This window comes from Sordaria macrospora, chromosome 1, assembly GCF_033870435.1.
Source record: "Sordaria macrospora chromosome 1, complete sequence".
Taxonomy (NCBI): domain Eukaryota; kingdom Fungi; phylum Ascomycota; class Sordariomycetes; order Sordariales; family Sordariaceae; genus Sordaria; species Sordaria macrospora.
Genome location: NC_089371.1, coordinates 8,901,363 through 8,928,169, shown reverse-complemented (window position 1 = coordinate 8,928,169; position 26,807 = coordinate 8,901,363). Strand labels below are relative to the sequence as shown.

The 26,807-nt window shown below is 50.9% G+C and overlaps 2 protein-coding genes across 2 annotated transcripts; one reads left to right on the top strand and one right to left on the bottom strand.

Moving 5' to 3' along the window:
• Positions 1-853: 853 nt before the first annotated feature.
• Positions 854-4,870, bottom strand: SMAC4_04850 (uncharacterized protein). Its single transcript, XM_066090194.1, has 3 exons — positions 4,665-4,870; positions 4,077-4,602; positions 854-4,027 (listed from the first exon to the last, which is right to left on the bottom strand). Exons 1-3 carry the CDS (start codon positions 4,713-4,715, stop codon positions 1,287-1,289), a joined length of 3,318 nt encoding a protein of 1,105 aa, XP_065945921.1. The 5' UTR covers positions 4,716-4,870; the 3' UTR covers positions 854-1,286.
• An 18,815-nt stretch (positions 4,871-23,685) lies between these two features.
• On the top strand, positions 23,686-26,008 carry SMAC4_04848 (uncharacterized protein). The gene is made up of 3 exons (XM_003347494.2): positions 23,686-24,868; positions 24,933-25,249; positions 25,308-26,008. The coding sequence occupies exons 1-3, from the start codon at positions 24,811-24,813 to the stop codon at positions 25,365-25,367; spliced, it is 435 nt and encodes a 144-aa protein (XP_003347542.1). The 5' UTR covers positions 23,686-24,810; the 3' UTR covers positions 25,368-26,008.
• Positions 26,009-26,807: the final 799 nt, after the last annotated feature.

Here is a 26,807-nt window from a genome sequence, read left to right as displayed (position 1 = left end):
TATGGGAGAGACACTTCACTATTAGACTTGCAGCGTTCACTGTTTCGCTGCAGCTACCTGAATGTACCTAGAGGTAGAGAGAGGTAAGATTAGTTAATTTTGAGTCTTGAGTCTTGAAGCTTGACAAGGTAGGTAGGTAACTGATAAATATGTCCTAACTGTTGAACGTCACGAAGGCCTTTTTGTTGGCTTGTGGGATTGCAATGGTGTGTGGGCTTGGATAGGGTTGACATGTTTCACATGTTTGACATAGGTATCTAATCTGACCTGATCTGATCTTATTTAAAGCATGCAAGTCAAAGAATTATGGGTATGTATGACGCTTGGCTGTTGAGAATGGATGGCATATGTCGGTTTACCTACATTCGGACTTCACGGACATTTGGGATAGCAGTTATAGGCAGGTAGAACATTTTGTGAATTTACTGACAGTGAAGGTGACTTCGGTGTTTCGCACCTGCTGACTTTCATCTGACCTTGGGGAGACTTATATACTGGATGTTTCTCCAGGCTCAGTTAGTACCTTGTCGAAAGACATCTTGGACAAGATAAGATTTTCTCCATACCCTTAATGCGATGCTCATTTTGACTGATGATGTTGACGATGATGTCGATGATCATGTTGATGATAATAAAGGGCCGAGAAGCCTTACCTAAAGAGTGATAATGTTGTTGGTACTTGCTTGATTGGAATCAAATCTGAGGAGACAATGATCAATGATTGATTGCCTTACTGTTGAGAAGACAGTCCAACGCGGGATTACTCGTTTTTGACGATCATCAAATGTATCCCCCTTCTATTGCGAGTTCAGTTTGCACCTAGATAGGAACAAAAGAGGATAACGAGTGTTTAATGCAAGAACCAGAACAAGATCAACTACAAATGACTGCGTTAGTGTTGAAAAACATCTAGAAACGAATAGTGTGTAGTTCATGTCCGTATTCTGTCGTGTGTCCTCTATCTCGCTGGCATCAACCTCATGTACTGTGGTGGTCCTAGTCCTACGCCAAAAGAAAGATGTCATTCACAGACCGGTGTCATGAGTGAAAGGTGGCTAAAAAATCGGGCATCAAGGAAAGAAACCACGAAGATTGAAGCAATGCGGATCTTACCATGGATATCCAACATGTTCTGATATACGATTGATCCAACGAACGCCCTCTCTGCATCATCAAACCATTTCATGAAACATTATCCCATCAATATCAACAGTCAACATCCATACCCAACTGACAATCAGAGGAAAGAAAAAACCAAATCCTCGAACATGACCTAACCCATATGCTTAAACACCCGGCTTCGAAAACCCATCACTATTAGGCCAATTCCCCAGTCCCGCCGGATCCCCTCCAATCCTCACATACACGCCCACAGCCGGCACCCCTCCATCCAGCACAAAGAACTGATACCACCCGGGCGGTGCGATATGTGCATTAGGCGGTGCGTCCACCGTGCAACTGGTGCCCTGGCATTGCACGTTCGGCATGAGTGTCCTGGCACCCATCGAGTTGCCGTGGGTGCTTGATACCGAACCCAGAAGCGTAACCGTAATGGCGCCGTTCTTAGCGGCCGACCCGAGGTTGAAGGGGATGTTCTTCTGGTCCCAGTCCCAGTCGCGGTTTTGAAGGGTGAAGCTGGGGCGAGGCTTGCCGTTGAGGAGATAGGGAGGTACGAACACTTCCACGCGGTACTCCTCTGGGTTGACGTTATCCTGGGGATCGGAGCCGGAGATCAAGACGCGCCCGTCGAGAAGAGTGATGGCTTCGGAGTGGTACATGCGCGCGATGGTGGTGTTGGCCATTACCGTAATGCGGGAGCCAACGGGCTTGGTAGGATCGTAGAGCAGAGCGTTCTTGTTCGGGTTGTTAGCCAGTCCGAAGCCTGCAAAACCGTGGTGGGCGCCGTTGGCGATCAGGTAAGTCCCGTCGGGAAGAGGAGCCATGCAGGGCATCACGCGGAAGGAGGGCATACGCTCGATGACCCATTTCGGGTTGGCGTCGTCGGGGCGCGTGGATACGCAGTTGTCGAGGGCGTAACCGGGGCCGTTGTTGGAACCGCCGCATATGAGAATGCCGAGGTTTTCGGAGTAGGGGTAGCGCTGCGGGAGAAGGACGGCGGCGCCTTCGAGGGGGTAGGTACGTCCGGATTGAGGGTCGTTGACGGCGCCGGGGACCATGGGCAACTCCTTGATAGTCGCGAAGGTCCTCTCGTCGAGGATTCTGGCTTCGTTCCAGTACTGGACGAAGATGCCACCGCTTGGTAGCACGGCGACGAAGGGGTAGAGGTTGTTGGGATCGGTGCGTTCAAGCCAGTCCATGAAGAGTGGTTTGGTCCCGGTATAAGGCAAGACCTCGATGGAAGGGACGGCGGCAGCGTTCGAGCCGGTCTCACCTCCGATGACAAAGATGGAGCCGTTGGCCATGACCATAGCGCTGGGATACCAGCGGCCGGCTTGCAAGCTCAGCTCGTTGACGTTTTCCTCCCAGTCGTGACCAGGCCAGTACAGACGAGTGCCGTAGGTAGAGTCCCCAGACCAACCTCCAACGGTCAGCTGGCGGCCCACCTTGTCTGGCAAGGTCACACCGCCGGCGCAGAAGACATCAGTCTTGAGATGAAGCTCACGGAAGGCAGCGTTGGTACCGATCTTGGAAAGATCAAGCTCGTATGCACCTGTTTCGTTGGCAGGACCGGTTCCCCATTTGGAAAGGAAGTTGACCTTGCCTTCGACGGTCTCAGATGCCATCAGGGGGACGGTGACGCCGTTAATAAGTAGCTCATATCTGCCCGCCCGGTAATCCTGGGGAAAGTCCCACGAGTAAAAGGGTGTTCCGGTCCAGAAGTAGGTTGTGAGGCGGTTACCACCACCACAGATGGACGATGTCTCACCGGGGCAGACAATATTGCACTCCAATTCAGGGCGCTTAGTGGCACCGGATGTCTCAATGTTGGCCGGATCACCGCAGAAGCACTCTTCTCCATATTCGATGGCAGCAGCCATGTATCCGTATTCGGCACACCGATCGAGACACATCTTAGGCGTCATGACATTGGGGAAAAGTGACTGCCAGAAGAAGGTGCGTTTCTGGTTGATGTTGTCTTCATAACAACCACTGTAGCTCCAGTCACCCACCGTCTCTTTCGGAGCTGGAGGGAGGTCCACTTTGGGCTCGCCACGGGCAACGATGGTGAGTCTATCACCTGCGCCGCACTTTTGGCTTGCGTTTCCTGGACAGTTGATGCTGCACTGGGTATCCGCGATCTTCGCTCCATTGTTAAAGAGGGAGTTTCCGCAGAAGCACTGAACGCCATATTCGGTTCCCGAGATGGTGTATCCTTTTGAGGCGCAATAGGTGGCACAGACGACCTGAGAATTAGTCTGGCTGTCTGGGGCCTGGTGGTTGAGCAGACGACCAGTGGTGCCCTCAGACCAGCAACCTTTATAAGCCCAACCCTCCGGAAGGCCAGTGGCTTGGGGGAATGAAGATGGGACAGCAGAGCTAGAAATGACTGTCGTGCTCGGTGGTTCGGTGCCATTTTTGGCATAGACAGACAATCGGTTTCCAGCACCGCAATACTCTGAGGGTTTACCAGCGCAGGTCATACTGCAATCAGAGTCAGGTGCGGCCACCGATCCAGCGTTGAAGCTGTTTCCACAGTAGCATTCGCGGGAGTACTCAACGCCAAAGTAGGTGTAGGCAGAGCAGAAGGCGCTGCAGGCCTCGAGTGTCATCTCATCAGTCGCGGAAACAGCAGCGCTCAAAGCGCGGTTGCCAGTGGCTTCGGTTCGGCATCCGTACCAAACATAGTTGCCAACGGACGCTGGTTGGGCGGGGCCTGGGGGCTCGGGAACGGCTGAGGATGGAATAGCAATAATGCCGCTAACGGTAGAGGTTGGCGGGAGATCTCCTTTGATGTAGATATTCAGGCGATTACCACCACCACAGAACTCCGTGGTGTTGCCGTTGCAAAGCATGTTGCATCCGCTGGTGGCAGGGGCACCTCCGTTGGAAATACGATTGCCGCAGACTGTTTAAGTTAGCAGGGCTCGTTTGTAGGAAGCTTCGAGAGAACTTACAGCATTCGCCACCAAATTCCACACCCGCGTACTTGTAGCCAGAAGTATTACAAGCGGCAGTGCACTTGTCCACCGTCATGGTTGCGCCTGGGATGGTGCCGACAGCGAAGGTAAGGGTTCTACCCGTTGTTCCCTCCGAGTAGCAACCAAGATGGGAGAAGCCATTGACACCAGGGTTTGCTTGAGGTCCAACAGCGGCAGAGCTGTAGAAGATGGATAGCTTTGAAGGGCCTCCGCAAGGCTCTGTTGCGTTTCCTTTGCAAGCCATGTTGCATTGTGAATCCTCGAGCTTGAGGGCAGTCGAGGCAATGCTCTCACCACAGTAACACTCTTGTGCGTATTGGGTTCCGGCATATTGGAAGCCTCTTGCGGTACAGAAGGAGATACAAGCTTCATTGGTCATATCCTCATCGTCGGCATAGGCGGCCGCGCCAATGGTTCGGTCGACCTCGGTATAGCATCCATCATATTCCCAAACGCCTGGAAGATCGCTTGGTAGCACGAGTTGAGAAAGTGTAAATGGTAGCTAGGTACATGGTTAGCCATTGGTCTTATCTGGACAAAGTAGATATCGAGGATGAAGCTTACAGAAGATAGTAAAAAGGATGTTAAGACGGTCCCCGCTTGAATAGCCCTCATGATGGGCAACTGTTATGTCCTATGACGGACTCCAGTACGACAACAAGTTCAAGGAGAAGGGATAGCGAACATGGAGGAAGCAATAACAGTGACAGAGGCCATGATGGCTATATATCTGCCATTGCCAGGTAACACTGTGGCTGACAGCTTTAGACGATATCAAACCATGACAATAAGAAATGGAAATACGAAGTACCAGTGACTTTTTCATATTTCTGGTTGGAACAGCCTAACGGAAGAGTGACAGGTACCCTTGCGGCCCTTCGTGGTGGTTGCCGGTAAGCGAAAAGCCAAGTTCTTGGTGTGGGATGATGGATGGTTGTCTCGTGCTGCCATGTGAGCGCCGAGAGACAAAGTGTCAGTGTGGTGTCGGCCACCTCATCGTACCAGAAGTGTGAGCTGCTAATGGGCGATATTGCACAGCCCATATTGCTTGCATGACATGGAGCTGGGGGAAGGGAGGGGATCCCGACAGGGGTATACTTCAGCCAAGGAACACACCCCTGGGTTGGACGAGGGTAGCATCGTGTTGGGCCAGCCTTGGGGGAACATACGTACAAGGGAAGATGTTTGTAAATAGCGTTGTATCCCAAATAGCCAACATGGATTGCGATAAGGCGATGGTTTTTTCTTGACCATTTCACTTGGGCGCCGCTGGGAGCCGCTAGTGTCCTCACCAAAACATCTTCGCTCATGGAAATGCAAGGGGGAAGAGGAATTGGCAGAGGTGGTGTAGCCGGCACCATGGGAGCAGCCGGTGGGTGTAGCGAGTACGGCATGATCCGTATAAGTAAGCTCAGGTAAGGTACATGAACTCGCGGCGGTGTAGTGGAATCCAAGCAGTGGGTGAGCATGATTCCGAATCTACACGACAGAAAAACCGCATGGCAGGAGTACTCGCGAGACAGTGAGTTTCGTCGTCGGCGGATAGGCGTTTGATGCTGTGTTACCACACTTGTGGCCTGGGGTGTGTAAGTCCAAGCTCATTGTGAGTGGTCGCCAAGGTAGTATTTGTTCACCAGGACGGTCTTCAACGGTCAGCATCATACTGTACTGCCGTGCTGGTCTGCTGCTGTGAGCGAGGCAACGGCTGCACTACAACCTGGAAATGTCATTGTTCCATCTTCGCTTCCATACCAGAAAAGCTGGAGAAAGGTCATGGCAGGATCGGGTCATTCTCGGCTGGCCGATTTTCCATGCAGTAAAGCCGGACTTTTGTAACAGTTGATGTGGAGATTAACTGCAGCAGGGTGACCGAGGCCGACTTGTTGTCGACTCGTATCACCCCGGTTGAGTTGTATGAGTGCGGCGAGTGGTTGAGTGTAAGTTGATGGGAACCGATGAGGTACCACCCCCATGCAATCCATGTGAAGGGTAGATACTCGGGTGGTATCCAAGGCTTTTGCACGGTGACCAATCCTATCCTCGAGGATTCAGCCCTCTACGATCACCTTCGGACCCTGACCAGAACCCTGCGAGAGGAAAAAGGAAGTCAATGGCGAGTTGCATCAAGATATCTGAGAACACTTGCCTGGGTCAGCCTTTCCAGAGTGCCACCACAAGCCACACGAAGCCCTCTGAAGCCATGGGCCAATGTGGGCATTCCCATCATCGGGATGGCTAACCAAGGTATCATTGGCATGGAAACACAATGGTCCTCGCGGTCTGGCCTTGTGCCGCCATTTCAGAGCCGAGGGTCGCCTGTGGCGCAGAGTTGCTGATTGATCATGGATCTGGTGATGCGCTGACGATGGTGGTGGAGATTGGTGTTGCAAGACATTCTTGAGTGCCGAGAAATGGAAGTTGAAGACAGAGCTCTGACCGGCGTGAGTGTCTCGGCCCACAGAACAGCCCAGCCCATCAAATTGTCTTGATTGTCTCGAATATATCCAATTCTAGACGGTGGAAGGCAGGAGAGAAGGAGGGCTCCATGCCCTGTGACCAGAGTTGAAGCCCGGGCTCTTGCTCATTGACCGATCGGTCGAGAGAGGCGTTCGCTCTTTCCCAAATTGTCTTTCTTCATTCCTTCAGGCACACCGCGATTCTCCCATCATGACGAGCGGGGAAGGTACTAGGTAGTACCGGGTACCTTGCAGATTTCAGTCCGTCAGGTATCTCCTCCAATCCTGAAATTTCTGCACTTGATGTGCCTTCCCGGACTTTGATTTTCGTCGAATTTTCGCTCATGGTCCAGAGAAATCTTTCGGAACACCAACCTATGACAGAACAACACCCACGTGCGCCCGGACAATCCCACTGTTGTTGTGATAAAGAGGGCATTGGCGCAACGCCATCTCGCTCTTCGCGATCGTCCTGTTGGCCGTCCTGGTTCCTGATACCATCCTCCTCCAGATTCGAGTCACCTAAAGTGTGTCGCCTGTTCCGTTCAATCTGTGACTGACTATTGCTTCCGAAAAGAGCTGAAAGAGTCGAAAAGGTTTAACGTCGATCAAACGAGCCCGCGATGAAACCTCAAACCGGAGCATTCCGCGGACCTCGCTGAAAGAGAAAGCGTCGCTTGAGGTTGTCTCTGCCACACCTTCCTGTCACCGTGGTTGTCAAGTGAAGGATTGATCCAGAATGGCGTTGCCGTACTGTGGTCACACTGGGGTTAGGGTTAAGAGAGCTTCGCTGTTCCTCTTGCCCCACCTTGTGAAGGAGTGGTGGGTCCGTGCAAGCTTCAAGGTACCTGACTCTCCTCTCTCGAATCGCTCTTTTTGCTCTCTGCAACTCTCATCACTTTCATCCTAACAATTGTGATAACTGTGCTACAGATCGACTGACAATACTCGTTCTCTTCCAATTTCACAGAATAATGATACCTCGAAGCGCAACCCAAGCTCAGCCGATCGATACCTTAGTTACTGAACGCGGGGCCTCTCAGCGACACCGGCGCTTCGAGGCTTCCAGCTGCTCGAACAACCCCGCCATCACCAACTGACGACTCCTTCCATTGACCCATGAGGAAGTTCTTGGGCGAACCGTCAGCTGAACTTTGCTTCACCCGCCAAGTTTAGGGGCGCCATCTTGTTGTCGATATCTCGCTTTGGACTGCCTCCATGGGAAATAAGCACATCAAAGCTCCAAAGAGAGAATGCTCGCCAAGCATCTCCAAGAACTTCAATGTCAGCCTCAGTGGTTTTTAAGTCCGAATCGTCATCTGGGCACTCCTCATTACCAGAACTGACGCCGCAAGAAAACAAACTGCAAGATCTCGGGTAATGGACTGCATACGATTCGCACTTTCAACCACGCAGCACGAGGCGGTCAAGTCAACATGTCCATCACGAGAGCCCAGCCCTGCACAATCAGCATCTTGCCATATTCCACGGCTCGGCACCGCCAAAAGCAAGGAGAAATCTCCGGGATGAACTACGCAACCAATGAATTGTCTCCCCTACGGCTTCTGTACCACTCTTCCTATTTTTGGTCAAAGGCCGCTCAAGCCAACCTTAACGGAAGAAAGAGGCCCATCAATCCACAATACAGTGGCCTGAACCTTGGACTTGGGATCGTGAACAACCTGCCATCAACCACAAGGGAGTTGGGCGTCGACTCTCGAGTGTAACCCACACGCTTTGGGAAGCATCCTTCGGCCCAATAACCGCTTACTATCTTTATCGCATTTATCACTTCTTATCACCACCGAACAATCATTAGCCCCCCGCAAAACGTCCTGTCTTTGGCATGACCTGACAGCATACCCAGATGGGGTTGAAAGGGCTGAATGAACCGGTCTTTGTAGCTGTCTCCACGGCATACACCAACGGCCCGCTTAAGTCAGTCCTTGTACGACCAGCGTCTCTGACCGCAACCCATAGGAAAAGCCTCCAAAGTCAGAGTTACCTTACCATTAGGTCACACAAAGACCAATCACAAGACTCTATTGCCATGAGCCAACCTCAATGGCTTATCACCAAGCAACCTATTACTCAGAGTCGTTCAATCATTCAAATGTGCTCATCATATCCTATCTCCTTTCGGATGCCTATATCAGGAAGCCCATCAACCATCCCGGACACTTCCACACCGTGATGCGTTGTTGCCCGGAAACCTCGTATCCGACGATGGCACTCTCTTGATGACATGGGACTGCTCTATGCAAGGCATAACGCACAGTTGTCACAACTTTGCACTTGATGTCCAAAGGCTGAATCTGACAGTTTTGGTGGCGGACGTACCCCGACTTGGTGTATCCCAAGTTCTTGAGTCCCGATTTGACCTTACCACGGAGGAAAGAGATGTCACCATGTCTCAAGGCCTTTTCGTGGAACATGTATCGGGGTATGATCTGACTTCAAGCAAGGATCTTTCAGCCTGCCGACCGGCCGACTGTAGGATGACTTCCATGAAAGTATATGCAGTCCTTCAAGACACTGGCCGGCATTATCCTCAGCGGTGGTGGTGCGAGGCTTCATCGGACTTACACCGTCTGACTGCTTTCAATATTACCCAATTTGCATCCTACTGGCGCTGCTATCCTACCTTGCTACGCAAACATGGCACGAGTTTACACCCAACATTTCCAAACATCGTATGGCTTTCCAGTGTCGGATATCGTTCTTGATTCGGCTTGGCGCTGAAGTCCTGCGGCTGCCATTTCCTCTGTCATCCTGATTTCTTATGGATGAGATTAATCACAATGCCCGATTGCACAAGGTTTCTAGTTTAGCTTGTTGATTGACAACAGAGCACGTTCTTAACCCGTTCAGCCGCATCAACCAATCCGCCTTGAGCTATCACACTGGACGATCGCCCGGCACAGGATGGGTGACCTTAAAGACTGCTTTCACCGAGCATTTGGGTCGCCTCCACGGCGGCATTGCCGAACCAAAATGAACTCTACCACGGTCTGGGCTGCAGTTGACCGCGGGGGAGCGTATCACGTATCTGGTGTCGGTGCGGAATTCGGCAGGTCTTTCCTCAACCATCCAACCTCAGCTGCGCAAGCCCTGTCAGCCTTGGAACATCGCTGGACGACGAGAGCGATGGAACCTTTCCCTCCACTGTATAAGTTGCCAAGTACTTTCGAGCGGTTTCCAGTTTCGGTCGGTGTGCAAGAGTTGCTTGGCTCACCTTAGACATCAGTCGCTACATGGCTCAAGACTGTCTCGGCATACAGTTGCAGGATCTCCCAGCACGGTACTGCAAAAAGAAACAAATCGGTTCGCCACCAAGCCCCCCGTTCTTTCCCCAGAACGCCAACGCAAGCCTCCTCCCAAAAGCAATGGGCGGCTTGCTATTGTGGCGCCTTCTGGGCTCTTATCGTTGACTACTACTGCAAAAGTCGACGACGACACATCACGATGAACTGCCGGAACGACATTTTGATATGGTGTCTTGCCCCTGGCTAGTCAAGGCGGCTAGCAATCTAACAGTGTCCAAGTCGTCACATGCGTTGAACTAGTATAGAGGACTATCCCAATCTTCTCCTCATGGGGCGTCGAAAGAAGCTTCTTATCTCTTAACGGTCAAACTGAGCACTAGTGGCAGACTAACGACGATAGGAATACCAACTACTGACACTATGGCGAATCAACGGAGACACCACAGCACCCTTCTGCTGTCAATGGTCAGGACATAGGATGATGAATTGTCCAATGCCTATTTCCATGAGCTGAGCCCAAAGTATCTTATTGACGGTGGAACTTTGCTTGCTGCGTATTCCGAACAAAGTCAGCATTGCGTTGCGCTGCGCTGCAAATGGTGGGATAACACGGGATTGATCGGTTCAAGCTGACATGTCGGTCTGCTTGGTGGTTTACCATTTACCTAAAAGCACAGTACCTTTGTCGCATTGTTCAATGTCGATGTATGGCTTTGCGCATCCGTACAATATCCGGATCGAGGGTAAGCGTGGGAACTTGTCCACATGGGGCAAAAAGATTACGGTGACAATGGGATTCAAAGCCATCGGATTCTGACCTCTTTGCCTCTTTGGCTTTCAACGGGGACGAACAAACCTAATTCTTGTAACAGGACAAAGCATGGTTGAATACACGATTGTTCAGACCCCAAGACATTGCCATTCCTGGCAGAACTTGATAAAGCGATGGTAAGACCGGACACGACGCTCTCAAGCACAGCTCGCACCCTTTACCCCGAAACACATCAAAGAAGACACAGTGGCCGATCTTCATATCACCTTCCGTCGTTGCTCATCTACACTCGAAGAGCACTTCTTGACCTGCACCTTGAAGCAAGTTCATCCGGAAGAAAGACTCCCACATCAAGTAACTTTCCCAAACGGCCATCTGGGGTAAGTGTCACAGACATCATCAGGCCGGGGCGAAGCCGTCCAACTACCAGGAAGGGAACAGAAAGGCACTATACCCTATACCTAAGATATCCGAGACGGAACATCTTCTGTGATCTGGATTCTGTCAGAGGTGTAGGACAACTTCTTCTTTTTCCTCGGATGCCGCCGAGCGCCTTTGAATAGTAAGGAGATATTGTAGGGATGACCTGCAAACGGGGTATCAACGATGTCATCGTTTTGGGTAGGATGGAAACAATCCCGGGGAAACAGAGCCAAATACCTGGCCTCATCTCGATCATCTGAATCATCTGAACCAGAACTGCCTGAACGGGGCAACGAACCAGGCCAACTGACAGACTGAGACCAGACAGGTTCTGTCACTCTGTGTTATGCTGGCACAAATTTTCCATGGCAAGCGACGCTGACATGCACATGGCAGCTGGAGTCAGTGTTATACGAAAGAGGATAGGTAGACTCGACATGATATGACATGGACGTCAGGTTCGACGATGCCAAGTCTTTCCATAGCTCTTCACCGGGGCCGGCGCCGGGCGACTCCACCAAAGAATCCGAAGAATGGAGCGCTGCAAACCGGCGTGAACCGGTGCCAAAAAGCAAACGGAACGGTGGCGGAGTTTGGCAACCGGCAAAGTCTGCCGCGGGTGGATCCCGCCGCGCCAAATTTTCACTCGTGCACAGACCACCTGCCCTCCCTCAGAGAGGGTATAAAATCTCGTCCCTCCTCCCGCTATTTCGATTTTCTTTTTCTTTTTTTTCTTCATGTCGACAATACTTCAGTGAGTCACCCCCTACTATTGGGACCACCTTCAAACCATCAACAATTACTAACCACACTTCTTTCCCACCAACAGGAGAATCATTTCTATAGTATTTGTCCTCTTTTGTGTTCCCTAAAGGAGCCACAGATCCCACCCGGGTTGATGATCCATATCCTCGTTTCCCAACAGTGAGATCCATATTATTTACTCTCGATCTGCCTGAAAAGGTGGCGGTCACTCCGTGAGGGGAGGCTGTATAGAGAGTGGCGATGATCTGTACCCTGCCTTCGAGGTCTTGCCTTTGGGCGCTTGAGCAGGGTGGGTTTCGATGGAAGTCTGACCGGCTTTACATCACACTTTTTTTTTCGTTGTGCTCTTAGGCTGTTTTTAGGAACACCTTGGGACGCGAGGAAGAAACATGGAAGAATGTGATGAGGGAAGAGATCGGTGTTTGCGCGCGACTTGCGACTTGCGACGGAGTGGGACTGGTGATTGGGGCTGTTGGTGAATCATGGTCTGGTCGCGCTGTGTACTTTAATGGAGGAACTGCTGCTGTACATGTTTGCGACCACATCTGGCCCCGGCGAAGAGTCCATAACAGGAACTTTGCCCTGACATTGTCGAACTCGGAACGTTAATATCGTGATGAGTGACATCTGTTCTCTGTCCTTTCGAGTAGTCGCACTGGTCTTGTTGGAAGTTTCGTGGCCATGAGCGGGCCGTCCCATTGACTGGCACGCCCTTCCTGGGTTGATTTTCTAGGCTGCCCTGGTTTCAGTTTCTCACTCTTCCGTTTAGACAAATCTAGAATCGACCTATCCCTTCTTCGTTTTGTCACCTTTCCCAGCCTCCCAACAGGTTGTTGGCAATTACCAATAATGTGCGCATCAAAGTAGCTGTCGGCAGCCAGCCAACGGTGAAAGACTGAGCGGACAGGGCAGTTTGCGATCACACTTTGCGATACCTTTGGAAGGTGGTGAAAGTACACAGGGAGTGTGAGGATGGTCCTGGTTGATAGGTATGATATCTTCGACTGAACCGATGACATCTTCTTTCCCCTTCCTTTCCCAACCAGCCAGTCACGCATCACACAAAGCAGGCTGATGTCCTTCTTATGGTCATCGACACTTATCATTAATTACTCTTCTGCCAGAAGTGCGTAACTACATTCATTCGAACAGTTTGCCGATCACACTTTGCGATATTTTTTTTCCGAAGGTGTGAAAGTATACACGAGAGCAAGAAGAAAGATCGGTCCTTCCTGGTCGAAAAAGTGATGGCTTCGACTGAACGGGACGAGTTTCATCTTCAACTTTCATATCGTTGAAAGTGAAAGAAAGCATGGTATCACACTGGTGAGATGTCCTTCCATTATGATCAATGGGCATTCTCATTACTCTTCTGCCAGTGAGTAACCACTTACCTGACAATTAAAGTTTGCGATCGCACTCACTTTGCGCTGACTATCTTTCAGCTACTACTCGTCAGGCACCATCAACTTTGTTGATATCCTCCAGCATTCTCTGTTTATCACAGTAATTATCATTACTCTCCAATCTATTCATGCTACCATGCTACCAATTCCATGATGTACCTACTCCCCGCCAATCCCATGTGCAAAGTATATATGAACCATCTCCCCGGATTCACGACTACCAGCCGATCTATCATCATTATCAGATGGCGGCTCCAGTAAGCGATGAGGCGAGTGAGGCGCGTGAGGTGATGAAGGCGATGCAGAACACGAAGGCCAGGAAGGCCAACTATCCCTCACTTGATGTTCTGCTTCAACTTTGTCTTCCTCTGTGGCTTTCACCTCCTCGGCAGTCTGGTCTTCGGCCTCCTCTTGCTCTTCTTCTTCCAGTCTCTTTCCCAACTGATCTTCTACCTCCACTTCCTCTTTCAACTCTTCCACAGGACTGGCGATATTTTCCACAGGACTCGAAGCGCTTTCCACAGCGGTGGAAGTGCTCTCAACACCGCTAACCCTCTTACTCCCCGGCTCAGTCACTTCGTCGATGATCGACAGCCGTGTTCCCATCTTCTTCGCCTCCTTTATCTTCGGCAACGTAGGCGACGTAGGCCAACTATACCTCACTTCCTCTTCCTCTTTCTCGTCCTCTTCCACCTCCTCTTCCACCTCCTCTTCCACCTCAACTTTCTCTCTCTCTTCCATGTTCTTGCTGGAAGTACCACCTAGAGGTAAACTCAAACAACTCGCGCCACTCCCTCTCTTTATATACACATTAACCGTCTCACCCGACTTACGACTACCTATACTACCAGCACACTCGTCATCGGGTGCAGGCGACACCAGTAGTCGACTGGGTGACCTAGGGGACGCAGAAAGCAGCAGTAGTCGTCCTGGAGATGCGGGGGTGGTAGGAGACACAGGCCAAGTATCCCTCCTTCGTTCTTCTTCTCCCTTTTCAGTCTCGCTGGACACACCACCACTTTTTCTCTTTTCCTCATTTGCATCCTCTCCTAGATTCTCCTCCTCCTCACTGTCCACTTCCACTTCGTCTCCTGCGTCCCCTTCTACCCCCTCACCTACTTCCTTTTTTTCGTCCACCTCCCCTTCCATTCCCTCTCCTACACCCTCTCCACCCTCATCTTTTTCCTCGTGCCCTTCGACATCCTCATCCACCTCCTCCCCTCCATCATCTTCCACACCCACAGCCACCCCCTCCATAACCTCCTCAATAGACAACGCCCTCTTAACTCTACTCCCCCTCTTACTCCCGGGCTCCGTAACCTCATCAATAATCGACAACTGCGACGTCGTCCCCACCGTCTTCCTTGATTCATTCCTCACCTCATTCTTTTTCTTCTTCTTCTTCTGCCTCTTCTTCTCCTTTTCTTTCTCCTTATTACAATCCCTACAATTCCCACACCTGCCATTCTCAAGCAATCCCCTAGGACCTTTATACCCAAGCGCTTGAAGCTCTTGATGTTGTTGCCACAAAGACAAAGGAGGGTCTTGGAAGGGATCATCATCATCACCGGCACCCTGCCCCTGAGTGATTCTTCCCTCTAGATCCTCTTGGGAGGAGGATGAAGAGGAGTACTTAGGTCCGTATCTTGCGCGTCGAACGAGCCTGACTAGGTTGGATGGACAGTAACGAGCTAATTGGTGCGTTAAGCCTGTGATGCCTGCTATGCCGGCCATGAGGACGGTTATAGGTCTGGGAAGTTTAAGTCGGGAGGAGCCGAAGCCACATAGCCCACCCCTGGCACTACCAGTACCAGACGATGAGGCAGAACTGGATGCGGAACCATCCCTTGTACCACCATCACCACCGCCACCAACCCCAGCCCGTGCCTCAGAGTCATACTCCCCGGACAACGACCCCGGACTCAACCCCGGACTCGGACTCCGTCGTCTCTCAACCCTCAACACCCTCCTAATATACCACCTCGAAAACACGCACCAACCACCAAGACAAGCGAAGATCCCACCGGTGATGCTTCCCATCACCACAGCAGCTGTTATCCATTTCTTGTTTTTGTCGTATTTTACCGTTATGTCTCGGTCTCCGCCATCTTCTGCGTTTTTGCCATCAGTTCCGGTTTCCATGGAACTGTTGACATCGTCAGTTGGAGTGGCATTGTCCGTGCCAGTGTTGGTTTCGGCGCCAGAATTGTCGATGGGGACAGTATTGGTGGGGATGGTATTGACCGTGGGGATAACCAAAGAGGGGAAGGGCATGAGGAAAGAGGGAAATGGGAAAGGTGATATAGGAGTATCGGTCCCGGGTATGCTAGTGTCGGTGACCGTCGGAATGGCGTTGGAAGTGCGAGAGCTTCTGTCGGTGGTAGCGGCAGTGGTAGTACCGGATGGATCGAATTGTTTCGTCGTTTGCTCTTCTTCGTCATCTCTGGCTGCTGCTGACATTTGATCCTGACCCGGTATTCCGTTTTGTGATGTTATCGACGGAACGGCGGAAGGCGATGCCTGGGTGGTAGGGCGAGGGACTGTTATCGTGATCATAGTGCCAACAGTAACGGTACTCCAAGAAACGCCGGTGGAAGAAGTCCTGGGAGCAATGTTATATGTGATCACTTGCACAGTCGTAGTCTCCACCAGCATCATCTTTCCTCCTCCTCCTCCTCCTCCTCCTCCTCCTCCCCCTCCCGCGTCCGCCTCCGCCGTCGGGGTAGCCAAAGGAATATCCAGGGCCGCGTAAATCACATTCCGATGATCCCACGCCATGCCTTTGCCGTCGTAGAACGGCCGGCAACCAATATTGACGAATTGTGCTGGTCCTGTTACCGCTGCCGGTGGTTTCGTGACGTAAGGTGCGAGGGTGATGGTCATGGTCATGCAGCCGGAGGGCGAGAAGACATAGCTTTGGGTAGGATTGGCCCAATTGGGTGGGTTTCCGCCGTTGAAACTGCTCGTAAAAAGGGATGCTATTAGCTGGGAAACAGATAACATGGCAGAGGAAAGAAAAAAAATGTCTAAAAGAGGAGGGAGAGATACCAGCAAGGAAGGAAAGTAGTAAAAGGATAGGTTTGTAAAAAGGGAGCGTGGGAAATTGAAAAGAAGACAGAGGATGGCATACCTATGGATGCTAAGAAAAAATATAGGGAAATAAGAGCGCGCACATACCATGTCTCTCGACTTCCATCATCATACTCTACCACCTCTTTGTGGCCTATCTGTTTATACCACGGATCCGGAGATGTAGTCTCATATTCCATGGTACACTTTGTCGGAATCGGGCAGTCGTTGTGGAAATACTGGCCCAAGTGGCAGGGCGCTTGAAAAGTGGAGGAAGTCACCCAGAAGAGAGAAGTGTCGGCGGTGAGGTGTATTACTGTTCACGTTGTCATCGTGGTGTTAGTTTTACTAACCTGAGCTTTGATGGAGTGAGAGAGGCATGTGAGATCCCACCAGAGAGAAGGGTTTGTAGGGAGTTGGCAGTGCGGGTTAAGGGAATTGGAGAGGAGGGACCGTTGGTGTTAGTGGGTGAGAAGTTTGACTTACCACGCGAAGCCTCCTCATCGACCCAGTACCCGATATGTTTCGTATCCTGTTTGTTGAAGGTGTAGTTGGTGGTTGCTGAGACGAGGACGGTCAAGTGGGCGACGAGGAGCGCCAGCAAGAAGGGCGTATGCGATGCCCATGGTAGAGGCAATCCTCGTAGTAGCCGTCGTCCTTTTTCTCGTGGTCGTCGTGATCTGGGGTCCAGCAGTAAAGAAAGTTTGTCCCCCTTCATGGTTGGAGACGGAAATGGTTGATAAAGATGGACAAGTCAGACCCAACATCGTCGTGAGAAGAGGCATCAAGAGCCCAGCCTAGACCGTTGACAGATCCAATTCGATCGGGGGCATCCATTTTACTTCTACGCAGCCACAACCGCAGCGGTAGCAGTTCTTTCTTCCCTCTTTTCCATTCCACAGTGCCATGCAAACCGTATCGGGAGGGAAGGAACGTTGCTATACAGTATACATGTACTCTCCATAGTCGCTTGAGTTTTTTGGAATGAGGATGAGCTGTAGTATGCTGCCCCTGGTAAAGTGAGTGGTGAGTGTTAAGTATAGAAACCACATGGAAAGGAATGCAAAGAAAGAAAGTTTGAAGATGGTTTCTTTGTGTGTCCAAAACAAGCCTAAAGCCGCCACGCGGTCAGAGGTTAAACCAGCCCCCGTTTTGAAAACAGAAACACGGAAAGACCCTGAGCACGGCTTGACCCGCAAAGCCTTTGTTCAGAGTTAGGCAAACACTCAGCACTCGACGGCTTCGGGACCGAAGCTTGACAGGGAGGAAAGCTGGATGTCCATTCTGTGCGTGAATAACTTGAGATGGGAGGAGGCAAACCATAAAAAGACAAGTTGCCCCAAGAGAAGGTCACACAGAGACGGCTGCTGCAAAGCGGATGGAGGGAGCCCCAAACCCAAAAAGGGCCCGCGTGGAGGATCAAGTAAAGACAGAGACATTACCCGTGACGACAACGACAGGTAGATGTCGTTTTCAATGACTATAAGAAGCTCGACGGACCTTGTCATGACTGAAGATCAATAATCAAACAGCCAGCGTCGGGACCGATCCATCACCACAGCTTGAGCCTGGACAAGAAGGGATCCGATATGTACCCTGAATCAAGGCCTGGATGAAAAGAATGGAAGCGCTGCTTTCTCATTGATTCTTTTGTACGCTTTCGCTTCAATAAGAGATCTTGGAGGGAAAATGGTGGTTGGTTGGGAAAACCCAAATCATTGGGGCTCCCCAAAGTCCAAGTAAAAGACCGGGACATATACTCACCCCACAACATGGAAGTACACGCACCTTTGCACCTTCCCAAGACCTAACGAATATGGGCGTAAAGGTTAGGAGCGGTTGAACAGGCAGAGTCCAGTCGCACCTCCAAATTCTGAGAACGACCCGGCCGCTGAGAACTTTCCCAAGCGATGCGATATTCTCCTCCTCTCGGCCCTGCCCGCCGCACCTCACTTTTCCAACAAGCGTTTCACAAGAAGGAGAGGTACTCAAGCACACTATGCTCATTCCCAACATATAGCCCACCTCCATTCATCAACACCTTGTGTCGGCTGACTGGCGGAAGTGCGCATATGAACTCCAACCAAGCCTGAAGCTATTCTCGGGCGTGATACTCGCCTCCAACGTGATGTTCCCACTATCCATTGCTGAATCAAACCTAGGGTCAGTCAGCGGTGAGCCCGGATCCCAGATCCCAGATCCCGCATCTCAACTCCCATCCGATACCGCAATGGCCTCTTTGTCAGCACTCGCTTTCTTTCCATTTCTTTTCTTGTCTTCTCCAGCACTCCAGCGAGCCATCTATCCATTCGTCCTGCTAGTACGCGCTGATTCACTTCCGAGCCCGGACCCCTCTAGATTTTCATCCCATCCCATCCCCTTGCCCTCCCGCCCCAGCCCGGCCCAAGCCGCAACCCCTATGCACCAGGCACCACCTGTAGGGAGACCTGTAGAGCACCTCATAAGATCCGATACCAGAGCCTAATGCCAGAGCGGGGCCCAGTGGTCGTATGGCCGAGTGGTTCCGTTCATGCAAAACATTGCCGGTTGCGTGGGTATCCCGTGGTACAGTTTTCGTAGGTCGCTGACTGGAGGATTGTGGTTCGTTCCACAAGCTCGACAGGGTGACTGAGCTTTTTGCTATTTTTGTCGCGCTCAACGCCGATTGAAAATATCATAGAAATGCTCGTCGCATTTTTGGCTTTCTTTTGAGATGGACGACGGGTCAACCTCCGGTCTCGAATTCATCGTTGACGCCGTGCCCTCCATGGTTTTCTGCATTCATCCATCCACCTTCTTTGTCCACTAGGCGCTGGGATGAGACAGATGGTATGGGGTAACTGGCCGAAGCTGAAGCACTCGCAGCTGCCTGACAACTAACTGCCTGATATTGTGAAAGTTCCGTGATCTCCGCTTCCACTCCAGTCCCCCGTTAAAAAAAACCACAAAATGATCATGACATGACGGAATTATTGACTGGTTAAGGACAGAACGGTGACTGACTGATATGCCCATACCGCTGCCACTAGACAGTAGTCCCAAACAATGAATTCCCTTTTGTCCTGCTGGTACGCGCTGGGATGGAACGACTTGTCAACCTCTCGCCGCAGATTCGTTGAAATGCCGCTCCTGGCTTCTGTGGTTTTTTGATTCTATCCATCCATCCACCTTCTTTGCACTGTTAGGCGCTGAGATGAGACAGCATACGTGCCTTAGCCTTCTCAAGAGCATCGACTTCGACATCGATTTTGACTTCAGCATTAGCTTCAATTCCAATTTCGGTCACCCTCCCTTCCGGTGGCTTTCGTAATCTCTGAGGCGTCAACTCCCATATTCCTAGATGCCTGATTTCCCAGCTTTGATCCCTAATCAGAATTCTTTCCAGTAGCCAAGACACGTATACGCAGCAAAGGTAGAGGGTCAAGACTCTCTATTTATATCTCATCACCGTGATAATGACTGGCGCACTGTGATGATGCTGCTGACAATGGAGAAGGTATCAAAGCAAAACGTGCGGAAAGCGTTCCATGTGAATGTGAGCAAGAGGAGAAGGTCCTTGGCCTATATGATTTTGTGTGTAAGCGCCGAGGAAGTCTTGTACCTGCATACCTCCAACATCGGACATCCGGCTTCAAAGGGGTGAAAAGCGAGAAGGAAACCAAGGAGCTAATGTAGTCCATAGGCACAGCTTACCGCCGAACTTTCTAGCCTCACGTGCCTGGTGGTGTGGACTACACCTTTCTGTCATGATATCCCAACGACGACGCTAGAGAGCAAGTCAGCACGTGTTTACCCTACACGTAGTTGATGCTGAGCTGAACTATCTTTGGCGCCCGAGACATTCGACATTATCATCCGGGGAGTCAAGAGAGCACAAAAGAGGAAGGAAAGGAGGCACGCCAAAGCCCAAAAGAGACGAGAGGCAAAAAGGTGCCAGGCCGGCGGGTCGAGGCCAGACTGGACTGGACTACATATCCACACATCCACACACCGGCCCTAACTGGGTTCGGTTGGTTGGGATTCTGGGGCGCTTCCTATCCATCCCACTGGGACTGGCGGGTTTGGTCACTGGACCTGGCGGCACTACCGCCAAATTATTGTGCCAGCTGGAAAGATATCCAACAAGCTGAGGCATGGAACAATAGCGATTGTTCTTTCACTTCTTCGCCACTGGGTATTACAGAGTGAAAAAGGGGATGGAGGGCACGGCTCGGACCAGGAGAAGATCCCGCGATTGGGTTTGGATTGCTTGTCCGTACCGTACCGTCTTTGTGATGATCCTCCATGATGAGCTATTCAGTGGTGGACATGAAGTTGAGAAATATTGGCTGCGGCTGAGGCGTAGTATGGTGGCAAAGGGAAGACCTCGCTTTTGGCTTCTTAGCCTCCAAAGCTCTCGGTCCATTCTGGGCGTGATAGGTAACCATCATGATGACTTGACAACAGAGGTGAGACGATGTGCTGTGGAGATAAACAACCCCATCGAATTCGAAGACCCAAACGCCGTTCGTCAGATATCAAGAACGAGTGGTCGGTGCTCCAATATTTTATCTCCTCGTCTTCGGATGCCACTCTCATAGGCTCATCGTCAACAAAATCGTTGAAATCTTGCTCGTTCAACGGCTACCCACTAGGTATCACCGCATGGTGGTGTCTTGCGTGTTGTCCATTCTGCTGCTCCACAACCTGGTCCATCACAATCACAACAACGCAACAATCAGCTCGCCGAGAACCGAATTGACGACCCAAGAAATCCCAAGACCGGAGCCATGGTAAAATAAGTAGCGCATGACGCGGCATGAGTGGTGGAGTGTGTGTGGTTGGAGAAAGCTCCGAGTGAGTCGGTGATGATAACATGATTTTATACCGCACTAGCGGACTTTTCAATCTTTGTGATCAGCGAACAGGATCTGAACTCGCATGGTGATCATCTTTGGGCTGGGAATGTGAAGAGGCTCATAGCCTCAAGAAGAAAAGAGGTGATGGGGGACCCCTAATTGGTTGAAGTGCAGTCGGGGACACTGTGGGATCCCATGTGGCTCTCCGCCTATTGACTCCAGTCGAGGCCAATGACGAGCAGCACACAACCGCCCGGTCTAACGTTGCACTTTACTGTGTGGGTTTTCCCTTTTTTGCAGAGCGTGCAGAGGCAGCATTGTTGATTGTCCCTAGCACACGATGTGCATATGCGAGTTTGCGAGAGCGTGACGACCGGGGTTGTTTTGGGGCTGCCTGGGGGACAAGGTGGTGCATGTTGGCGAACTTTGTGGCCGGGGTGTATTTTTGAAAAGAGGAGACCGGACAGGGCAGATTCCGAAGAGAGAACGGCGAAGAAAAAATAAAACCAGGCAAAACCCTGAAGAACTCGGTCTTGGAGAATCTGGATCGGTCCACTATCTGACGACAAGATTGACCTCGTTATCGAGCGGTGAAGAAAAGTCGCTTCTCAGACCTTTTCAGGTCATCAAGGTCAGCCGAGGTGATGACAAGAAATGCCGATGTGATAGTGAGGAGTAAAGTGAAGAGAAGCATGGACCAGGTCAGTTTGATGGCTTGATTGGCATAACCAAACTTTCAGACTCTGGAAAACAATTAACCGGATCGACTTGGAAAGTGCGGTGGTGGGTATCAATGAAAAGCAAAGACACATCGATGACAATGCAATTTAATCCGATAACAGAAATCCGATGGGTTGGGGTCAGTCGTCACAGCATACAGAATGCATGGAAAAAGAGTCTCAAACTTTGAGGTGTGGTTGTACCAGGTTATACAATCGTGTTGTCGCCGCATGGTGATACACGAAACGAAGCTTTGAGTTTGGTGGGTGTGTGGGTGTGAGGTGGTTGGCAGGAAACGGTGAACTCTGAATCCGAATTCGAGTGGCCTTCTCAGGAAAGTGGAAATCTTGTGAAAGGGCGGCTCCTGCTGCAAGATCTTTCCAATAACGTGCGGGGAGCCAAGCACACCAAGATATGACAAGAGGCACGAACGAGGCATGTCAGCGGCGAGGTGAAGAAGCCTCTTTCTCTTTTGTTGGAGGAGGAAGAGATTGCCCAGGGACTGGTGGTCTGTGCTCGGGTGGGATTCCAGATCGGGAGCCAAGCATCTCAAAACGTCTTTTGCCTCAGCAACCCGCCATTGTCGGAGAGTCCAGACAACGGCCTGTCTCAGCTCATCCATGTTGCATTGTCTACGTGTACCAAAGAATAAAGCAATTGTCTTGTGCCGTCGTGTTCGCAAAGTTTCTAGAAGGTCAACGTTGATTCCAAATGATTGACTACATATATCTTTTTAAAAAGCAAAGGTGCCATTGAAGGGGTGCATTCGCGGAAAATAAAATAAAAATCCTTCCACGTCTTGGCCCACCAAAAATAACTGTGATATCGGAAGCACAATGCGTCGACAGTGCTCCCCGGAAGAAATATTCAACCAAATGGCAGCATAGCGCCGTAAGTACCGGGCAACCGCAAAGGAGGCATCCGCCTTGTCACTTGACACTGGTGAAGCGCTGTCGAGTTACAGGACGGGCATCGCAAAGTACAAGATCCCGGCCCTGGTGCTCAACGTTAGTGTATAGGTGGGTCACATTGCATGGGACAGCCCCTGTTTTGGCTCAGGCTTGGCAGCGGAGAGCATGCGGGATGTTATGTGATTGGCTGAATCACGGCCTGCTAACCGCTCACGCTAACGCCAATCACGTCGGACGGCCGGGGCACCTCGGGGCCATGAAGGTGCCAGGAACGGCAGAACTCTTTCTGTGTGGACGACGACAACTCCCTCCTTCTCATGGCCTCCCAGGCTTTTTGCCTCGTCATTCTCATTCTTTGGTCATTTTCGATGGTGCCAAATCCCTCACCTTTTTCACCCAATGCTGTCGTGGGAACAACCACTTGACTCGGATTGTTCATCTCCCAAGGCAAGATGCAGTGGAAGAGCAGAGGAACAATCACAATGGCACAGCCCATCTCTCTTGAAGACTGGCGGGTACTACGCAACACTGAATGGTACACATTACCTCATCAAGGATGAGATGCTTTCCTTTTTTGCTCCTCAGAAAAAGACCCGAAGAGACGGGTGAACCACTCCCACCACCAAGGTCAACAGCAACCGCCCAGGGACCCCGGAAGGCCATGTGCCCGCCTCCAACGCGGCGAGTGGCTTCACCTCTCACAGAAACCACCAAAGACACACAACCTCAAGGCGCTCTCATGGGTCTCGGCCTCTTGCTGGCCTGTTCCTCTCTTGCCCAGACAATGCCCAGCCCTGGCAAGTTGCTACTGTAACTCGCTGCTAGCTCGGCACGATCCATCCCATCACCACCCCACACTGTGAGTGACCTGGACCACCTTGTCGGTCCATGGATCCTCCCCCCAGCAAACCCCCTCCTTCAAGCGACTTCTGGGCTTGGTGGTACCTGGTCGTTTCTTAAACTCGCATGTGTCCCAGACTCTCGTAGATCATACACTCTTTATCCCCCCTTCTCCTAAAAAGTCTGTCGGCCTCAAACACATACACCGGTGTTCATTCATGCAAGGACTGCCTCGTCTCCTCGATCCTCAGACGCTTCCGGTCTTCCAGAGTCACATCGCCAAAGACTTCACACTCCCACAACACCACCGTCATATCGAAAACAGGCCAGGTGCCTCGATCTACCCTCACCATAATACCATTGTTTTGGCCGTGAACCAAAACAAAGACCAAAGCTTCCCGATTCCCCTGGAAACATCAGATGCCGCCCGGATGCCCGCTGTTGCTATAGACCGAATAGTCAGAACCTGGATCTCCAACAACAGCGACTAGCAATACGGGAAACTTTGGACATTCCGATACACCCTACATACTACCATCATCGGTGAAGCTTGCTCCACCTCACCACCACCCCGTCGATTCTGACACACGTCGCTCCCGAACCCCCGGGTGCAAGGCCCTTGCGGGCAACTGCCAGTCTTCACAACAAGAGAAGGGAAACCCGCCCAATATTAGTCCGTCCCGGCCCCGCCACGGCCGCTTAATTCTTGGGTTCCCTTCCTCTTTTCTCTCCATTCCATTCTTTGCCGGCGTTTGTTTTTCGTCTGGACGTCGATAGCCTTCTTTCACATCGACAACCCTTTCCTTCAACTACTTCGCTTCTTTAAACCGCAGGTCGGGATTACCTGCTTCCATTCTTTCGAAAAAGGACCTCGCCATTGCCTACTATCGAATCGAGTACCTGTTGGAAGTTGGGGTTGTTTGACGCGCTGGATCGCTACAAAAAAGGACTTAAAGGCATTTGCATCATCCATCGTCTGTGCTTGGATAATACGAGAGAGTGTTTGGATTGGACGACATCATCATCATCATCATCATCATTGCGCGTGTGAAAAGACTTCATCACCTGCGAAGGATACCGAACTAGAAGAGCAAGGAAGAGAAAGGTCAACTTGGGAGCGAAGTCAGTTCGAAGAAAAGGGAAACTGAGCTGGAAACGAGAGGGAGCCGCTGAGTTTTGCTTTTGAGCCAAGATACCCGACGGAGAAACATATCGTCTTTCGTCATCCATAATCAGTCATCAACATGGGAAAACTCATTAAGAACCACTGGGCGAGGCTCATTATACTGGCTGCTGGAACTTGTATGTGGCAATTTGCATCTTTCCATCACATGTTTCACAAACATTTGACTAACACATCTCACAGACCAAGTCGCAGCCGCACTCGAGGGCTTCTTCTGGCCCAAGATCTTCTGGGATTTCCTCACAAAAACCCTAGATGCCGCCGTCAAGCCGGTACCGATACTGCAAATCATCAACCTCCTCTTCGGACTCTTACTCATCGCTTGGGAGTGGCCGCTCGGTTTTATTGCCGGATCCAGCTTTCACCGCAGTCTCGAGGCCCGCCTGGCCATCCTTCCGCTTACCGCCCTGGCTGCCGCGCTCATCTACCAAGGGACAAACGCTGCGATTTACCAGGTGATTGGACTGGGTGTGTACTTTTGGGCATACAGCGAGGGAGAGGTTAGTTTTCCTGTCATAATCTTGAGATGAGACATGTTTTGCTAACTCAAGTCAACAGATGATCTGCGCAAAGCCATGGACACTACCACAGCGTGGTGGCAAGTCCGGACGTGTATAATACCCACAATTGTACATATTGGCGATCCAGCAATCAGCATTCTCTGACGTATGGTTACGACTCTGTACAACTTGCTCATCGGACCAACACAAAACACTCATCACATTTTAGCCGAATCGACAAGCTTCATCATCACACGCGACCTCCCAAATAGCCATGGAGAACCGGAGTGAGCGCGGGATTGACTTGCCAGTCAGTCAGCCATTATGAGATGTAAACACAAAAGCGAGGGAAGGCCGTATATACGAGCCAGAACCCTCAACCAGCACATACACAACTCACACATATTTTTGGCTTATCGATGCACAGCAAGCGTCATCGTCCTTTTCCTTTCTTCCTATCGTTTTCTATCTATATAGCATCAATTTGCATGTCAGACTTGGCATTGGATACCACACGGCGTTTTGTGATTACAGACATTTTATGACAGGGGATGAAGAAAGCATGATACCCGCGAGAGAAGGAAGAGCAAGAACATGGAGGCAAATGGGAAGATGGTGATGATAACGATTGCATTATTTAGGAGGGTTGTAAATAGGTGATGCCATAGGGCATGGAAGAGCATCATTGGCTCAGACGGAGAGAGAGAATACAATGCATATACACACTTTACGTTCTTAACTACAATTTGTTACGCACCAAGCAAGTCTCGTGGTGATAGTTTGGTGAATGGGTTTATCTCCTCTCCCCCCCCCCCCCCCCCCCCCCCCCCCCCCCCCCCCCCCCCCCCCCCCCCCCCCAAAAAAAAAAAAAAAAAAAAACAGAGCAAGCTGGGACAGAAAGCCATCGCCAGCCTATCCTTTCTTGTCAAGAGCGGGCGGCCACGTTCTTATGGACTACTTTACAGTTTCTGTTCAATCTTTCACTCCCCTTGGCATCGTGGTGTTGTGGCATCGTATCGTGAGTGAGCCCCTGACAGGGGCATCATCACTAGCTCAGGCCTTTGGTGTTTTGTGCTCGGTTTCACTAAGCGAGAAACCATGTTCGTAATTGGGTCATAGTGGTGTTGATAATGCCCCTACAATCGATGAAGTTGAATTATGTGAAGAGAGAATCGAATGCTATGGGATGATGTCAACCAAGAATCGTTCGGAAGTCGGCACCCAGTGATCTTTGGAGGAATGAGGAGGTGGATGTCACAGTGGACTGTCAGGTTGAGGAGGTGGATTGTCGGGTTGAGGCTCTTCCGTGATTCACCATTTATGAACAGGTAGTGATCAACTAGAGGCATATTTCTTTGACTTGAGTAGAGTGTTAGTGCCAAAGGAATCAGTTTCATCTACACCAAAAAATGGATGAAGCACATAGTTTGGTGAAAGGTCTACTTTGATTCATCACCAACCTCACCTACCGGTCATTCATACTCCAGCGTCTAGCGTCTAAGACTACATGCTCACTCACTGCGCCACTTCTTCTCAACTACCTATAAGTTTCAAGTTT

Excerpts from the sequence above, each read along its gene's own strand:
- SMAC4_04850 (XM_066090194.1), bottom strand. The coding sequence starts at position 4,715 with ATGAGGGCTATTCAAGCGGGGACCGTCTTAACATCCTTTTTACTATCT. Across the intron at positions 4,603-4,664 it reads CATCCTTTTTACTATCTTCT|CTACCATTTACACTTTCTCA; the intron begins GTAAGCTTCATC and ends CCATGTACCTAG. Across the intron at positions 4,028-4,076 it reads GGAATTTGGTGGCGAATGCT|TCTGCGGCAATCGTATTTCC; the intron begins GTAAGTTCTCTC and ends TAACTTAAACAG.
- SMAC4_04848 (XM_003347494.2), top strand. The coding sequence starts at position 24,811 with ATGGGAAAACTCATTAAGAACCACTGGGCGAGGCTCATTATACTGGCT. Across the intron at positions 24,869-24,932 it reads TATACTGGCTGCTGGAACTT|ACCAAGTCGCAGCCGCACTC; the intron begins GTATGTGGCAAT and ends CACATCTCACAG. Across the intron at positions 25,250-25,307 it reads GGGCATACAGCGAGGGAGAG|ATGATCTGCGCAAAGCCATG; the intron begins GTTAGTTTTCCT and ends TCAAGTCAACAG.